This window comes from Barbus barbus (genome assembly GCF_936440315.1).
Source record: "Barbus barbus genome assembly, chromosome: 1".
In the NCBI taxonomy this organism is placed as follows: Eukaryota; Metazoa; Chordata; class Actinopteri; order Cypriniformes; family Cyprinidae; genus Barbus; species Barbus barbus.
The window spans coordinates 33,486,335-33,505,651 of record NC_136729.1 but is presented as its reverse complement, the minus strand read 5'-3'; the positions used below and the strand labels follow the sequence as shown (position 1 = coordinate 33,505,651).

At 40.6% G+C, this 19,317-nt stretch overlaps 1 protein-coding gene across 1 annotated transcript in view; it reads left to right on the top strand.

Annotated features, from left to right (window-relative positions):
* Positions 1 to 465: 465 nt before the first annotated feature.
* The window catches only part of LOC306876451 (protocadherin-7-like), a gene marked incomplete at both ends in the record, with an annotated part of 140,582 nt that continues 121,730 nt past the window's right edge, over positions 466 to 19,317 (top strand). The window contains 1 exon segment of the mRNA XM_079427620.1: positions 466 to 3,552. Coding sequence (XP_079283746.1) covers positions 466 to 3,552 — 3,087 coding nt within the window.

The window sequence follows — 19,317 nt, the reverse complement described above, 5'->3', positions numbered from 1 at the left end:
CTATTCCGTATGGTGGGATATCATCTGGAGCGGAGAGTTCGCATCCGGGAAGACTGGATTTAAAACCTTATAAATTGATTGCGCAATGGATTGAATATCTGGCTTCGCTGCCTTTAATGAAAAGACCCGGCGATGTCAAGTCAAGGCAAACACGGAGTAGTCTCAGCAAGTAATTCCTGGCATGTTTATTTCAAGCTTAATGTTGAATGAATTCTGTCAGTGCTGTGCATATTTTTGAGGGACAAATTAATGAAAAGGGGGAATAGCAAGATCCTAGTCTGAGAGGGGGGAAAGATATGCATAAACAGATATGCGCTATTCTATCTGAGTTTGGTAACCACTGAGGGGTATCCGGTTGTGAAAACATGCAGTGAGAAACAGGCGCTTTAACACGAGCGAGAAGAAGGTGAAAAAGCTGTTAAACAAAATTAACGTTCAGTTTTGACGGAAAAGCCGCGACGAGCAATGAGGACTACAGGCATTGTGGACTATTTAAGCTACTGCTTTCTTATTCTGCAGCTGCTGAGTCAGCCCGCAGCCAAGCAAGTGCTCCGGTACCGCCTGGCTGAGGAGGGTCCTGCCGATGTCCGTGTGGGCAATGTAGCCGCGGACCTTGGCATCACGGCTGGCATGGATGTGACTTTTACCTTAGAATCCGGCTCCGAGTACTTCAAAATCGATAACATGACCGGAGACCTGAGCACGAACGAGCGGCGGATAGACCGCGAAAAGCTGCCGCAGTGTCAAATGATTTTTGATGAGAACGAATGTTTCATAGATTTCGAAGTGTCCGTGATAGGACCCGCGCAGAGCTGGGTTGATCTCTTCGAGGGCAAAGTGATTATTTTAGACATAAACGACAACACGCCGTCTTTTCCCTCACCTGTTCTTACGCTCTCCGTTGAGGAGAACAGACCCATTGGCACACTTTATCTCCTGCCCACGGCCACCGACAGAGATTTCGGTCGGAATGGAATCGAGCGATACGAGTTAATTCAGGACAACGGCGAGAGCTCTGTCAGACGGATCGGCACTTCCGGCTCCGGCAGTGTTGACACTCACATGGGCAAGAGGAGGTTCGACGAGGGGGCGAGCCGTAGCAGCGTCTTTGAACTTCAAGTTGCTGACACCACAGACGGCGAGAAGCAGCCGCAGCTAATTATCAAAGGGGCACTGGACAGAGAGCAGCGGGACTCCTATGAGCTGACTCTGCGTGTTAGAGATGGGGGCGACCCCCCACGCTCCTCTCAAGCCATCCTTAGGGTAATGATCACTGATGTAAACGATAACACCCCACGCTTTGAGAAGAGCGTCTATGAGGCTGACCTGCCAGAAAACAGCTCCCCAGGTGCCCCCATACTCCAGCTAAAAGCGGGCGACACCGATGTTGGTGTGAATGGACAGATTGAATATGTTTTTGGAGCAGCCACAGAGTCGGTGCGACGACTGCTGCGGCTCGACGAGAGCACTGGTTGGCTCAGTGTTTTGCACAGAATCGACCGTGAAGACGTGAGCCAGCTTCGCTTTACAGTCATGGCACGTGATCGTGGCCAGCCTCCTAAGACTGACAAGGCGACAGTGGTCATCAACATCAAAGATGAAAATGACAATGTCCCCAATATCGACATCCGGAAAATTGGACGCATTTTTCTCAAAGATGGTGTGGCTAATGTGGCAGAGGATGTGATTGTTGATACACCCATCGCTCTGGTCCAAGTGTCAGACCGAGATAAAGGGCCAAACGGTATAGTGACATGCACCGTAGTAGGAGATGTTCCATTTCAGCTCAAACCTGCTAGTGAGGTTGAGGGCGAAATGAATAAAAAGAAGTACTTTCTCCATACATCAGCACCACTTGATTATGAAGCAGTGCAGGAGTATAACGTGGTCATTGTTGCTGTGGACTCGGGGAGCCCAAGCCTCTCTAGCAACAATTCACTGATAGTCAAAGTGGGGGACATGAATGACAATCCACCAGTTTTTACCAAAGGAACAGTGGAAGTTTCATTTCCTGAAAACAATGCTCCCGGTGAGCGTGTCGTCACAGTAGTGGCCTTAGATTCAGACAGCGGCAAAAATGCAGAAATGTCCTACTCCCTGGACTCCTCTGTGAATGGAATATTTTCCATTGATGCAGACACTGGTGACATTCGTGTCAACACCATCCTTGACAGAGAGCAGACGGAACAATATGAGTTCAAAGTTATCGCAAAAGACAAAGGCATGCCTGTTCTGCAGGGCTCAGCCACTGTGGTAGTCCTGGTGGCGGATAAAAATGACAATGAGCCAAAGTTCATGCAGGATGTGTTCACTTTCTATATACAGGAAAACCTGCAACCCAACAGCCCTGTTGGCATGATAACGGTCATGGATGCTGACAAAGGACAAAATGCAGACATGAGTCTATACATTGAGCAACAGGAAGACATTTTCTCCATTGACAACAACACAGGTACCATCTTCTCAAACATGGCTTTTGACCGTGAGCAAAAAAACACGTATTCATTCCGTGTCAAAGCTGTTGATGGAGGCGATCCGCCCCGGTCAGCTACAGCCACAGTGTCCCTCTCTGTAATGGATGTAAATGATAATCCCCCCACTGTCACTTTTCCAATGAATAGCTCATACACGCTGCTTCCTCCATCTAGCAACATAAGGACAGTGGTCAGGACTGTCTCGGCTGCTGATACCGACACAGGTATTAATGCTAACCTCAGCTACAGAATAGTGGGTGGCAATCCGTTTAAGTTATTTGAAATTGATGCATGGACTGGAGTGATCTTGTTAGTTGGCAAACTAGAGCAAAAACATTTTGGCCTTCATCGACTGGTTGTGCAAGTGAATGACAGCGGGGTTCCGTCTCAAAGCACCACCACATTGGTCCACATCTATGTCAACGAAACACTTTCCAACTCCACAATCGTAGAGGCGCAAGTCGCCAAGAGTCTTGGTACGCCGCTCAATGCTGACATTGCAGGAGACCCCAACTACGACTTGGGAAAGCAACGACTGAGCATCGCTATAGGAGTTGTGTCAGGCATCATGACGGTGATTCTTATCATTCTGGTGGTCGTCATGGCCCGCTACTGCCGTCCCAAGAACAAGAATGGCTATGAGGCTGGAAAGAAAGACCATGAGGACTTCTTTACTCCCCAGCAACATGATAAAGGCAAGAAACCCAAGAAAGACAAGAATAAGAAAAAGTCTAAACAGCCTTTATATAGCAGCATCGTCACCGTTGAGGCATCCAAGCCAAATGGGCAGCGCTACGATGGCGTTAACGAGAAACTGTCGGACAGTCCAGGAATGGGCCGCTATCGGTCCGTCAACGGTGGCCCCGGAAGCCCAGATCTTGCCCGCCATTACAAATCCAGCTCACCCCTGCCCACCGTTCAGCTGCATCCTCAGTCTCCAACGGCAGGAAAAAAGCACCAGGCTGTTCAGGACCTGCCGCCGGCCAACACATTTGTCGGCACTGGAGATAACATATCCATCGGATCAGACCACTGTTCTGAGTACAGTAGCCAAACCATCAACAAGTACAACAAACAGGTAAGCACAATATCTTTTGAATCTATGATATCAATTACATTTTTTATACTTGAATCTTCAAGTTTTAGTGTCTATAAATACCAACACTATTCAGCTTACACTGTAATACTATCATGCTGGATATATGTATTTTTAGCCGATGCTTCTGTTTCCCTGTATCGACCTGCTTCGCCTCAGAGTGCCATTTAGATGTAATGCTAAAAGCGACATGAAGGCATTCTTCAGTCAGGGATATCATATCCGCCGGGCCACCTGGGGTGCCGAGGCCACGCTGTGGACACATTGTCTTTTAGTGTAGTTGTAGGGCAGATGCGGGTGTCAGCATTGATGACCTTTGTCTGCGTGTGTGCATCTGAAGATCGAATGGCATCACATATGGCTCCGGTTCACAGCTATTCCGTCTCAGCAGTAGGTTTGCGACTGCAGCACGACCTAACCTCTTTTATCAAAACATGCCTACTTCTTTCTCTTTCTGGGAGGAAGGCAGGATAGAGGAGGGGTGAGTGAGATGAAGCAGAGGGAGAAAAGATTGAAAAAGGTGGAATGTTAGTTGTGGTGTCATGTTTTAGCGTGCTTATCCGAACAGACTGGGAACATCTGGGCGGGAGGTCACATTTAACATTCCTGTGCACTTGTGTGTCTGGACCAATTCAGTGACCTAGCAGTGAAATCTGGCCTCATCTCTCTCTCTCTCGCTCTCTCTCTCTCTAATCTCTCATTCTCTTATCTTTATGTTTTACTCCATACCTCTCTTGTACTATCCTTGTTGTTTATGCCATTTTTCAAAGCATAAAATGGCCTTTGTTACAGCAGCCATGAAATGGCTTTGTAAACTCACAGGCACATGTGTGAAATAATCAATTCATATCATTATTGTTCCCTATCCTGTGGAGCGCACCGGTGCTAGGTGAGGTTAATTCAAAATGAAGTCAGCCCTTTCATTGTCCAGATTTGCCAGGAAAAGAACACTTGCCCTGTCGTTTCATGTGTTTTCTAAGGTGGTTAATGCAGTATTGATTCCTATCTAACATGGCGTAAGTAGTGTCCTCTCTTGCATTCCAGAACAATGCCCTTTCTAAACACAAGCCACAAGCTAGCCTTCTCTCTCTCTTACACACCCTCTATCATTTTATATAATTTTTTTCCTTACATAGCTACCCTGGTTCGTGCTTTTTTAATTTTATCCCCCCACTGTGTATTTAGAAACACCTACTCTCATCTCTCCATTTTTATGCCTGCTGTGTCTTTCCAGTATCCCACTTGTTTCTCTTTTCTCATTCTATTTTTTTCTTCCTCACAAATTTTGGCTCCTTGCACACCTTCACTTTTTTTCTGTTGACAACTCTGTCCTATCTTTCTTTTATCTCTCCTCTTTCTCCTACCCTCTTGAACAGCCCTCTGATGTGCTGTGTTTAGGCGTCTGCACTTCTCTGTGAAAGGAGTTCTGTTGCCCATGTTTCTTTTGGACATCTCATGCATATTTAAACACAGCCTCCATTTGCTGCCCAGGCACATGTATTGTGTGTCCAAGTACTCTGCTTAGATAATTATTTATTTGCTTTTTATTTGAAAGCTGCAGTGCTTTGTACGAGCCGTCCATTTGTTTGTCCATTCAAATGCAGCAGACTTTCACAGGGTGCTGAGCAAAAGAGTTCTACACTATTACCAGTTTGCAATGACAGCGTCCTTGGCAAGAAGCAAAATCAAGTCCAGAGTCATTACGTATGTCCCTGCTGACAATTTAAGAGGGGCTCTTTAGATGTTTTATTGAGCGTTATCAGGAGTAGCTAACATGCCCTCGTGAAATCCCATTAAGATAGCATAATAGTCTAAATCAAATACTTTATAAAGAGAAGTCATTAGAATTTCATTTTTGAGCCTAATATGTTTCCAGCTTGGATTTAATGGGAGAACATTTTTTGTTGACTTTTATGATGACCTTCTTATTTTTTTTTTCTTTTTATTCATCTTTACCTTCCTTCCCAATCTCTTTCTTTCTCTGTCACTCATCATAAAGGGAAAATTTGCCAGGCGCACTCACAATGGACTCAAGCCACTAATTCTTAATGAATCACTGATTTGATGAGTGTTATACTGCTGTAAGGTTTAATTACAGCTGTGTGATAGGGCTGCATGGTAATGAAAAAAACACGTAATTGTTGATTTTTTCCTTCAATACTGTAATTGTGATTATTTATGTTGATTAATAGAATTTGTGTTTATTTATTAATATATTGGTTTATTGTTTGTGTGTGGGGAAAAGGTATGGGGGTGCACATAGGGTGCTGTTTAAAAGCAGTAAAATTGGTTAAAATGTGTAACACCAAACAGATTAAACTGTTGCATTCATGCTTCTTGTTCACCACCACAAGGCATTTAGTAAAATGCAAGCCAAAATGTTGCTATGGTTATCATGTCAATCATTGCTATTTTGTCAGTCACACAAAGAACTATAATTTAGTAGAATTACTCCTGCATTTAAATACATTTACCACTCATGAAACTTTAGCAGCATGAAAGTACAGCTTTCTGTATATACACAGAAAGTGAGGAAAGAACACTCCCTTTATAATCTCTGAAGCTGTTAATCACTTCAGATTCGCTGTCTTGCAGAAACTCCCATAATAAATAAAGCTGACTATATTACGTAATTAATTTTTTATTTACATTGTGTCTACACCTTGGTTGTTGTAATGAGAGGATTTGAAATAGTGTAGATCTCAATAGGTGAGCTCACTATGAACAAAACTACTATTTTGAGGGATTTCTTCTACACAGTGACTCATTGAAACACTTTTGATTGGTTATTCTATTCATCCAGTCAATGACAATGATTTTGACATTGCAAAAACACATTGTAAGTAGTAAACTTTGATGCAACAAGGGTAATATATATATATATATATATATATATATATATATATATAAACACACACACACACACACACACACACACACACACATATACACTGAACAAAATTATAGACGCAACACTTTTATTTTTGCCCCCATCTTTCATGAGCTGAACTCAAGGATCTAAGACTTTTTCTATGTACACAAAAGACCTATTTCTCTCAAATATTGTTCACAAATCTGTCTAAATCTGTGTCAGTGAACACTTCTCCTTTGCCGAGATAATCCATCCCCCTCACAGGTATGGCATATCAAGATGCTTATTAGACAGCATGATTATTGCACAGGTGTGCCTTAGGCTGGCCACAATAAAAAGCCACTCTAAAATGTGCAGTTTTACTGTATTGGGGGGGGTCTGGGTGGTCCGAAAACCAGTCAGTATCTGGTGTGACCACCATTTGCCTCACGCAGTGCAACACATCTCCTTCGCATAGAGTTGATCAGGTTGTTGATTGTGGCCTGTGGAATGTTGGTCCACTCCTCTTTAATGGCTGTGCGAAGTTGCTGGATATTGGCAGGAACTGGAACACGCTGCCTTATACGCCGATCCAGAGCATCCCAAACATGCTCAATTGGTGACATGTCCAGTGAGTATGCTGGCCATGCAAGAACTGGGATGTTTTCAGCTTGCAGGAATTGTGTACAGATCCTTGCAACATGGGGCCATTCATTATCATGCTGCAACATGAGGTGATGGTCGCGGATGAATGGCACAACAATGGGCCTCAGGATCTTGTCACGGTATCTTTGTGCATTCAAAAGGCCATCACTAAAATGCACCTGTGTTCGTTGTCCATAACATACGCCTGCCCATACCATAACCCCACCGCCACCATGGGCCACTCGATCCACAATGTTGACATCAGCAAACCGCTCACCCACACGACACCATACACACTGTCTGCCATCTGCCCTGTACAGTGAAAACCAGGATTAATTCGTGAAGTGAACACCTCTCCAAAGTGCCAGATGCCATTGAATGTGAGCATTTGCCCACTCAAGTCGGTTACGACGACGAACTGCAGTCAGGTCGAGACCCCGACGAGCATGCAGATGAGCTTCCCTGAGACGGTTTCTGACAGCTTGTGCAGAAATTCTTTGGTTATGCAAACCGATTGTTGCAGCAGCTGTCCAGGTGGCTGGTCTCAGATGATATTGGAGGTGAAGATGCTGGATGTGGAGGTCCTGGGCTGGTGTGGTTACACGTGGTCTGCGGTTGTGAGGCCGGTTGGATGTACTGCCAAATTCTCTGAAACGCCTTTGGAGACGGCTTATGGTAGAGAAATGAACATTCAATTCACGGGCAACAGCTCTGATGGACATTCCTGCAGTCAGCATGCCAATTGCACGCTCCCTCAAAATTTGCGACATCTGTGGCATTGTGCTGTGTGATAAAACAGCACATTTTAGAGTGGCCTTTTATTGTGGCCAGCCTAAGACACAGCTGTGCAATAATCATGCTGTCTAATCAGCATCTTGATATGCCACACCTGTGAGGTGGATGGATTATCTCGGCAAAGGAGAAGTGCTCACTAACACAGATTTAGACAGATTTGTGAACAATATTTGCGAGAAATAGGCCTTTTGTGTACATAGAAAATGTCTTAGATCTTTGAGTTCAACTCATGAAAAATTGGGGCAAAAACAAAAGTGTTGCGTTTATAATTTTGTTCAGTGTATATGTATATATACAATCACATTTTTTTTTTAATCAATTGTGCATCCCCACTGTCTGATGTATTTAATGCAACTATATTAAATATAACTGTTGTATAAATAATACATAAATAAATAAATACATTAATTAAAAAAAAATTAAATAAATAGAAACAATCAGAAGCCCACTTAATAAAATTAAAGGACTTTAAGTCATTCAGGAAAATACATTTTATTGTTAAAAAGTAAGATGCTTATTCATTTTAGGTAGCATTAAACTTTTCATTGGATGGTAAAATCTAATAAATTAGTAAATGTGACACTATTGAGTGTCAGAGCAGGTCACATGACATCATCGTTCTCTGGATTAGATGTACTGGCGCACGCGTAGCATTTAAATTAATGATGGAGAACATACAGTGGTATTAATAATAGTGTCTTGTAGCTGACTCGAAATACCTAGTTTTCTGGACAAGATTAATTTTCTCTTCACAGTACAATTCCCTCTGGTGAAGTCATCCATGAAAACTACCTGTGTTTTTCTCCTTGTGAAAAGGCCCGGCTCTTTTTGATCGTGTTTGATTTCAGTTCTTGTGGTCTGACATCTGAGATGCTCTCTATTTTCCCCTTCCTCTCTCCTTTTTCTGTCTAGTGGAGGAAAGGGTAAAAGAGACAGGAACTAGAAAGAGGGCCCTGTTAACAGGCTAGAGAAAGGTCTCTACTGTTCTCTGTGTTTGTGTGTGTGTGTGTGTTTGTGAGTGTTGAGCGGGATCGAGTGCAGTGGCCTCATAAATGTGTGGTCTGGTTTCATGTTACCTGCATCCCCCTAATCTCCTTACACACAGAAACTCATGGACACACACACAAACACACACACACAGACACACACACACACACACACACACATGTTGGGTTTCCATGTTTTATGGGGACATCCCATAGGCGTAATGGTTTTTATACTGTACAATCTGTATGTGCTATTGCCCTACACCAACCCTACACCTAAACTTAGCCCTCACAGGAAACATGCTGCATTTTTAGATTTTCAAAAAACTTTATGCTGTATGATTTATAAGCTTGTTTCCTCATGGGGACCAAAAAATGTCCCCACAAGATTAAGATTTACTGGTATTACTATCCTTGTGGGGACATTTGGTCCCCAGGACGTGATGAATACCAGGTACACACACACACACACACACACACACACACACACACACACACTGTCTTCTGTCTTGATAACAGAAACTACACCATGCTGTTTGCTCCAGACAGGTAACCGGACAACACTAGTGTTTCCATGTCTCGCTGCACATGGGACATTTAAGATGTCGTTAATTTACCTTAATGCAGGTGGGAGACGCCACCTTCCTGCTAGCCAGAAAGGTAATATATCAAGGCATTTCATTGCATTCAGCATCTAATGCTTTTCTTGGGCGTTCTCTAAGAAGAATGAAACTGGTTGTTCGCCATTAGTAAGTGTTTTCAACTGTTGGTGTATGGTTTTGTTGCATTACATATTCAGTTGGTCTGAACACTGCTAATGTCTCTGATGGGAGAGCGTTCTCGCTTTCATTCCTTTCTGTCTGCTTTATAGAATTCTTCTCACTCAGCTCTCTAAAGACACAGGGGTGAAATTTCCTTAAAAAAAAAAAGGCTGTATCCAGAATTGTTAATGATTTAAACCAACGAATGCTGATAGATTCAGTCTTTAATCATTTCCCATGACTCCATAACACTCTACATCAGAGGCGACTAAATGCAGTCGAACAGCATGAGTGTCATTCACTGATGAAAAAGAATTCTGGCCTATTTTGTACAAACAGGGCTGGGGTTATAACAGCCTTTTCATTTTGAGCCAAGATCAACATCTGAATCAAATATCTGCCTGTCACTGTCTTTTTTTCCTTTTTTTGAGAGTGCAAAATGGTTTGGTTTGTACTAATCCATCTCCATATTTAGTCTTGTCTGAGGGTATTGCTGAGATTTGTAAGGCGTTTTGAGGTCATTGTGGTTTGTCTGTTGTGGTTTCAGCCTTTACTATGCTTTCCATCTTGCATTTGCTTTACATACATGTGTTTAGCAGACCGAAGCATCCCTCATTTTGCACATGTGCAAGCGATACAGAAACACAGCCATGCAAATGAGATCACTTGGCTGTTGAGTATTTGTGTGTACTTCTGGAACTCACCTTGTATTGCTGCTAGCAAAACATCCACGCAAATCACAGAAGCTTATTTTCATTAAATTCAAAGTACTTTTGCGACTTAAAAGATACAAATAGGTTGAGCGTGTACATGTATGCGAACTTTAAATAATTTTATTTTCTAGTATATTAACTTGAAATATTACACTTGAATTATTTACAGTTCTTTTCAAAAATGTTTGTCAAGAGACTTGAGGATAAGCCTTCAATCAATGAAGCAATCAAGCTGTATTTACAAGCAGCCGTATATTCTATTCATCACAATGCAGAGGCGTAAAATTAACTACATGCCATCATCGTCACGTCACATTAAATAACACACCATGAGATGGCACAGAATTGCTGGGTAATAGAGACCAGGACAGAATTAGATCAGCTGCAGGCTTGATTGCTGTGTTATTAGGGAGAGCTTGTCAGCTCAACGCCAGCACTGAATGGCCAATGCTGACCAAATCTGTCACAGGTACAGATGCGACTCAAGACAGCGCACATGCGTGATTGCGGCTTCCATTAGGAGATAAAGAGAATGAGAGACTTTTTAAATTGATGCATATGTAAATATTACACTTTACTGGTGGCACAAATTATTAGAACACTAGTATTTTGACCAGTTAAAAAAAAAAAAAAAATCAGTTATTTCTATATTTTGCTGTAGTGTGTCAGTAGGAAATATCAGTTTACATTTCCAAACATTCATTTTGTCATTCATTGTAATAATCCAGTGAGATGTTTGTTTGCACAAGGAGACTGACAACAGCCAGTGCTCCACACAGAGATCTGATCAAGAACAAACTGAGAAGAACTGTGGCAATGTCTCCAAGATGCTTCAAGAAACCTACCTGCAAAGCTACAGTACTGAAAGTTTTAGGCACTTGTGTAAAAATGCTGTAAAATGAAGGTGGTTTCAAAAATAATGTCATAAATAGATTTTCTTTATCAATTAACTTCTATCAACTTAATGAAATCAACATCTGGTGTGACCATCCTTTGTGTTTAAAGCAGCTTAATCTTTCAGGTAGCTTTGCAGGTAGGTCACTTGAAGCACCTTAGAGACGTTGCCACAGTTGTTCTGGAGTTAGTCTGTCTCAGTTTGTTCTGTTTCTTCATGTCATTCCAGACAGACTGGATGATGATGATGAGATCAGATCACTGGCTGTTGTCAGACTCCTTGTGCAAACTAAAATCTCACTGGATTATTGCAATTAATGGCAAAATGATTGTTTGGAAATGTAAACTGATATTTCCTACTGACACACTACAGCAAAAAGATAGAAATAACTGACTTAAAACCATTTTTAGCTGGTAAAAATACTAGTGTTCTAATAATTTTGGCCACCACGGTAATACACAGACACATATAATTAACCATTTACTTAATTAAACAAAAAGATGAACATCACAGATAATCTTCTTTTTTTTTGTTAACAACTGTTCACAGATAATCTTTGGACTATAGAGGCCAACTCTTCATTTGCATGTACAGGTCAACATTTCATTTGTGCCCAGTGTCGACACGGGCATATGTAAACCAGTACATGTAAATGACCTGTGAAACTTTAGCCAGAAATATGAAAGGTCTATCTGATACAGCACAGGGCCAAGTTAACAGAGAAAACAGTTCAAAAATACAGTTGCGTTTTTTTTTTTTTTGTCTTCTTCTCGGAGCACAGTTGTAGCGATTTCACTTGACCTTTTACAAATAATACTGCGACGTCTCTTTGATTTCTTTTTTTCCTCCTTCTGTTACTGTAAGTAATCTATGCTTTCAGCTACCCGTTGACAGCATGATGTAGCTCGAGCGTGCCTGCATTCTCTCTCATTCTCTTTCATTCTTCGCCTCTCTTGCTTTTTCTCAGTCCCTCTGTCGCCTTCATCCTCTCTTTATTCTCTATTATATTCTATCTCATAGTCTCTTGTTCCTCAATCTTCATGTGAATAGTCTTGATTGAAGCTACGGAGATGCACTTGTAACATTTATCATGCTAAAATGATGAAAGTGACAGTTGCGGGCGGAATAGAAGCGACGGGGCTGAAGAGAAGGGAAAAAGTGAGATCATTTCTTGATTGGTTGCTGCTGTGCTGATTGTAAGTGCCGGTGTCATCGCCGTGTGTGCTTAACCCCCGTCTGTACTTCAATTCTGACAGTGTCCAAACTCACAGGGTGCACTGGATTATGACTCGCACACGCACACACATACACATATGTTCCAGATAATACTGTTGATTTTGTTTTAAGCTCTCCATTTTCTGCTTGTCATATGTTTATGTGTTTGTGCGTCTGTCAGTATAAGGGTTTATTAAAGCAATAAGCCATGAGAGGCTGTGTATTACAGTGATTTTGTATTACAGTTAAGGAGTGTTTTTAGGCAGAATGTGGAGTGGAAAGCCCCCTAACCGTTGTGAAATCACTGTAATGCACATCCTCAAATGGCATATTGCTTTCATAAAAAAAAAAGCAACAGCAAAACAAATAGATAGTAGTAAACACTATATATTTAGGCTTGGTCTAGCAATGGTGCAATAATCTAAAATTTAACTGAACTGTGATCACAGGTCTGTGTATGTCAGCATTTTACAGTGACTTTGTACGGGGCTCATCCAGTCAGAATTTAGCATTGGATTTGTTTTTGTCACGTTTTACGTCATTATGATTCTGAAATGCCAGCTCACCTCTTTTCCCTCTCTGGCTATTTCCAGGTCAGAGGAAGTGAACATGTGCGTTGGTTTGACTCGACGTGTGCATCTGTTGTTTTGTGTATATTTGTGTAATTGCTTTCACAGACGAGGCCCTGTCAGTGTTTAAGTAGTGCTTGTAAAAAAAAGCACAACCACTTAGCATTGTTCCATACTAACACAGGGGAATAGTTCACTGTCAACACAAAGAATATAAACAGGGATCGGATGGTTGAAATGGCTCTTTTGCTTGGTTTAATAGGACTATGTTCATATTCACGGCCTGATGTGGTCTGTGGTGCATCTTGGCACATTTGCAAGCCATTTTACTTATGTAATGAGATGCATTTCTAGAGCGCGGGACTTGATTTAGCTAACAGGATTGTTGTAAAAGGTGCTCTTTGTAACAGATGCTAGAGTAGCGGCATCAGCTGAAAAGTAATTTTATGGGTAGAGAAAGTTATCACTTTATGATTGGGATGGCATTCATTCATTCATTCATTGTCTGTTTTTGGAATTATATATCAGTGCACATTATTTAAAAGACTATTTATATATAAAAAAAAAAAAAAAAAAAATTCTAGCTGAATTATTAACATTAAGTTCAAAAACATTTAGTAAGAAAGTAGATTGTGTCAGTTTGGATTCGTTTACATTTTAATGCATACATGATTTAGGATATTGCATTATGTTACCTATTGCTTGCAGAAAAAAAAAATCAAGATATTTATTATTTTAATTTAACCCCTCAAAAACACTTTGCACCCTTTATCATAGGTTCTCATAGTCTTGGAAAACCTATGTATATTATGGCTGTATATTATAAAAGTCTGATCTCTAGACCTGGAAAAGTCATGTAATTTAATAAAATGATGAATGATGAACATTCTATTGAAAAAGCTGAAATCATGAAATGTAATTATTTTACTTTTTGTTTTTTTTATTTAGAGAAATGAATAGCATCCATAAATTAAAATAAAACAAAACTATGACTTGGGAGCTTTTGAATATTGTTGTGGACAAAAATGTTGCGAACCGCTGGCCTGTGGTTTCTATATGTTCATCCAAGCAGTGGGAATGTTTGTGTTTCTTTGTGTGAGGGAGAACGAAAAAAACATCAACGTTTCCAGGGTGTATCAAGCCAAGTGTTTGTGTTTGAGCATGTGCCTGTTGAGCAAGTCTCAAGTCTGTTGAGGAACTCAAATGAAATTACCATACTAGTCCTTCATGAAAGAATAAGGAGACACAATATACAAGTGTCATTTCTGGGTGACACAATAACATACTCTCTCATCACATACCGCCGCTGCTGTATAATCAAAATGTGCTTCAGTCGAATGGATAGATGTTTAGTGGCTGCAATAATGCACACCAAAAATGACTGACAACTTCATTCCGCAATGAAACATCTGCTTGTGTTGACATCTAAAAATGGGTAATATCATTTTCCAAATCCAGATGGTTTTAAGATACATAACCCATATCTGTCACCAACAGGCACAAAATCAGACGCACATACCTGCAAGCACGCACACGATCCGTCTCCAGCCATTTATTTGTCTTTTTAACATTTGCTCTTCTCCAGTGTAAAGCACACGAGCGTGAGGGTCTGAAATATTAAGTGAGTTGTGATCTCTTGACTGCATAAGTGGAGATTAAACACTGGGGCCAGTATAAATAATGCACAAAGTCTTACATATTTGTGTAAAAGAGACTGCTCCTCATCACCGGGACCTCATTGGTATGGAGAAGAGATGCGGCTGAAGTCAAATGGATTCAAACGGAAGGGAATAAGAAGTGGAAAGAACTGTTGGGAGTCTACCAATAGCCTTCCATTTCTTTTGCCATGGTGTCATTCTGCAAGCCGCAAAAAAGAGATTACTACTGTGTGTGTGTGTGTGTGTCCAGACCGTTCCCAAATGAGATTATGTGTGTTTGTGTGTGTGTGAGGCAGGAGAGGGAAGGTTCAACGGCCATCCATCAAGTTGTGGGAGAGCTGTGTGGCATTGCATCTCAGGAGCAAGAGCAAGGCCAAGGTGCTGTGTGTGTGTGTGTGTGTGTGTGAACGTGTTTGTGCATTCGTGTGCGAGAGAGAAAATGCGCTGCAACAGGGGCCTCTACGGTTCAGCCATTCCATCACAAGAACACTGTCACTTAGCTACATGCGAGGAAAGGTGTCTGTGTGCATTCGTGTCTGTGTGTGTGTGTGTGTGTGTGATTCTTGATAGATCTCAGAAAATAAGAAAGCTGCAGACACAGAAACCGTAAGAAAACTGAAATAGTCTTGGTGGCTGTGAATATCAAAGAAAAATTTTATTGTCTTTGTGTTTTTAGTAGCGTACCAAGTTTTTAATGCTATTTTTTGCCTGAGTGTGCATTCTCATTACAAAATATAATCCTGAATGCTCGAAAGCTGCAGAAATATTCATTATCACATGCCACCTCACCCGGCTAGCCAGGAAGCGTTATATCGATGAGAGGCCACCAAAGAGAGACCAGGCTATTAGTGCTGGCCAATAAATCTTGTCAGTGCACGGAATGCAGGACGGCCTTTGAAAAATGATGGTCACGCTCAGGAGTTTATGAGAGCCTGTTATAAAATCAGCTGAATTATGGAGTCCCCTGAGCCTTTTCAGTCATGTTAATTTCAGACGCTGTGATCTGGTGTCCTTCCTCACTTGCCATAGTACGGAATAAGACGGGTGATTAGGTGAATTAAATTGTGATTTAAGGTGGGTTATGCCATGAAAGTGTGCTTGTTGACTCTGTGAATAATGATCTGGGTGTCAGAGCATGTGTGTGTGTGCTATATTAGGGTCGTATTAGACTTTTATTATGCAAAAAACCTGTCTCTGTGAAGTAGTCCAAAACAATCAATCTATTAAACTTTAATAAGTCAAATTTTGACTTATAACATGGATGAAAAAATAAAATGAATTGGTGAAAGAAAATGAAAGGCAGCAAAATAATGAGTTTTAAATTGTGGTGCCACCAATTGGCTTCTTGTGACTTCATGATGTGATAACTGATTAGATCATAAATATTAATTAGGTTGCGCTGTAACCTTCTTGTGCTGTCCATTCTTGTAACCTAATTAAAATTCATGAGGCAGGGCTTCTCCATAGTAGTATTGGCAAATTTGATTATGGCTCAGATATACATCAATCTGAAAGGTTATCTCACTAAAATTGAGATGCAATATTGTACTACCTTTTGTTTTACTGTTTTTTTTATTAATATTGTAAACTCATATATCCAACTTTGCATCTCAAACGTATTAATCTGTGCATTTCTTTATTTATAATCTCTCATGTCTACATTTTGCAATCAAATTATGATTAGAGATAAAATATATAAACTGTGTAAATAGTTAATTGTCAATAGTACACTGATTGGCATTAATGTAAATTAAATACATTTTTCTTGGCACAGTTCCCCCCATAATCATTATATCTGTTCAATTATGGTGCACAAATGAACATGTCATATTTCATCCTTGCACCTGTCAGAACACGCTAACTCTAATGTGCACTGTGCTTGGCATGTGCGCCGAATGTTGCTCAACTATTAAACGCTGTTCTCTAGGGATGAGCGCACTCTCGTTTTCTTTAATTGATTTTGTCTTTCTGTAGATTTTGTGGGTCTGTGGATAAATGTTTGAAAAAACTTGTCTGTTTTGTTTCTTAGAGTGGAGGGCAAAACGTTACCGTTAATTGTTTGTAATAAAATTATATGCAAAAACTAAAGCGAAGAAAACTACTGTTATTTTAATTTTGTGATCAAAAATACAGTAAAAATGGTATAGTGAAATATGATTACAATTTCAAACAACTGTTTTCTATTTTAATATTTTTTTTAAATGCTATTTATTTCTCTGATGGCAAAGTGAAATTTATCCAGTCTTCAGTGACACTTGTTTCATGTTATTATCACAATTGAAAATGTTTGTGCTGCTTAATATTTTTGAAACTGTGATATTTATGAAAGAAAGAAAGAAAGAAAGAAAGAAAGATCCCAAATTTAGTATATAGTTTACATAAGTCTGTAGTAAGTCAATACTTGGAATGCATTTTGAAAACAAATCAAGTGCATGTATTTTAATATCAGCTGACTGAGTTCAGTCGATGCCTGCAAAACAAGAACCGGTCCCCCTGGTTTTGTTGCCCCTGAGCAGAGACATGGAAACAGAACAGAAAAACATGGAAGAGGCAGGCAAACTCCTCTCTAATAAAGTCTTTTATGGGCAGAAAACAATTCCTCTGCAAGGATTGGGTCTATGGCCATTTAATTTTCACCAGCTAGATTTATAGAGTCTACCTGAGCTCTCTACACAGATACTATCCTGAATTAAAACCTGGGAAAGGGGACTGAGATATAAAAAGAGAGAAATCGTTCTATCTTTTCCTCTTCCCAGTCCTCCCATATATTCTCAAAGCAGCTCCTGTAATCACTAGGTTGTGTATGTCCGGTCATTCGACCCCTGTGATCTCGAATTCCCAGACCTGCTCAACAGCAGCAGCCCCGCCAATATAATAACAGGTCCGGAGTGCCAGTGTCTTGAGTTCCCCTTATTTTTTTACTGTGGGATGTGGGGAAATAATCAAGGCTTCCTCTGCGACTCGTCTCCAAATCAATTTACTCCAGAGGTGAGGGTCACAGCAACACTTGGACACTACAAACCATTGAAAATTACAGGCCAGGCCTTGGACGGCGAGGGACAGCTGAAGGGGAAAAGACAAGGCCTCAGCTTCACATGTGCCAGCCCCACCATCAGCTCATGTTTGTTATCGGCATATTAGCCAGTTGCTAAATAAAATCCGTCAGGGACAACAACAACAGCACAATCCGTCAGAGTAACACGTACATTAAAAAAAACATTCAGCCATATTGGCACAAGAAAAGAAGATTAGTTAAGTCCCAGAAGAAACACTGGCTTTCTTTTCTTCCCGAGCAATTCATTTTTAATCAGCAATTATTAAATTCATTTTAGATGTATTACAGAGCTATAAAAAAGAAATTAGGACTGTTAAAAGAAAGGTACATGATTTCTATTGTATAATGGTGGCTACACTCAGCCTCTGTGGCTCACCATACATTATACAATAGAAATCCTCTCCAACTGCTAGTCTATAATAGATGACATTGTAATGGGTTATTCCCAAAAACCTCCCGCTAGTTATTAACCCAATAGTCCTTCTGCACTAGTATGGAGAACACTTAAAAATAATTGGAGCAGTTTTAAAAGAACTCGAGACAGACCCTCATTTTTCATGCGTCACACGGTGTGTGTCTGTGTGTCTGCATGAGGAGAGATTATGAGCTCATGCTGCTACACAAGAGGAACTCCTCCTACCTTTAGCGTATACCTGAAAGATTTGCAGTGTGATGCCTTATTATTCTCCAAAATCCTTTTGAAAGACTCTTTCTCACTCTCCAATTCCCTTTCACGGACCATCAGCAACATTGTGATTTTTTTCTTCTTCTGCAAAATACCACAGTATCTACACTTAAATGATTTGGTTTGGTGGGAATGGCTAGTTTTAAACGTGTATATATGCTATTCTAGAATTTAAGGGATTTAAATACCGTCTTGTTTCTATAGTAATGGCATGTCACTACTTCAGCACGTATTTCACCACTCCCTCGAAAGACCACCAACTGTGTTATATTGAGAGAGACTTAACCTTCGCTATAGATTCTCAATGGAGACCTGAAAAGACTTATTTAAAGTTTCTTTAAAGAAACTGCTTAGTCTTAATTATGTTAGTCATGTGCGTCTTATCATTTTTTTTCACTTGGTAATTCACATTTGTTCACAATAGATTAACTAATAGTAATTTATACAAATGTGTAATTATTTAAAAGAAAATGTAGAAATTGATATTAACCGAGATTAATAAGTGCTGTATAAAATGCTGTTCATTTTAGCTAATGAATTAAAAATGTGAATGAAAACTTGTTAACATGCTGACAGCTGTTAAAAGGTTCGTCCAACAGCTCTACAAATTTGCAGCTAGTCGCTAAGCAATGTAGAAGTCTAATAAGAACATTGCATTGTCAAACATTTTCTGTTTGCAGTGTGAGAAAATCGTGTTCATTGTGTTCTCCACCTGCCCTCAGCAGCGGTGGCCAAAGTCATGGAAGGGCCAGTGGCTGATGTTTGTGACAAATCTTTTCAGTATCTCACACAGTGTGTTGTCCATTTAGGAGGCCCTCCTCGGGAGTGCTTTTCAAGACTACTGATAATTTGTGTCTTTTGCTTTGGAGATCACTCAATTCAGTGGATTCAATTAGCCGTGAGCGAGGGGCACGCTAGC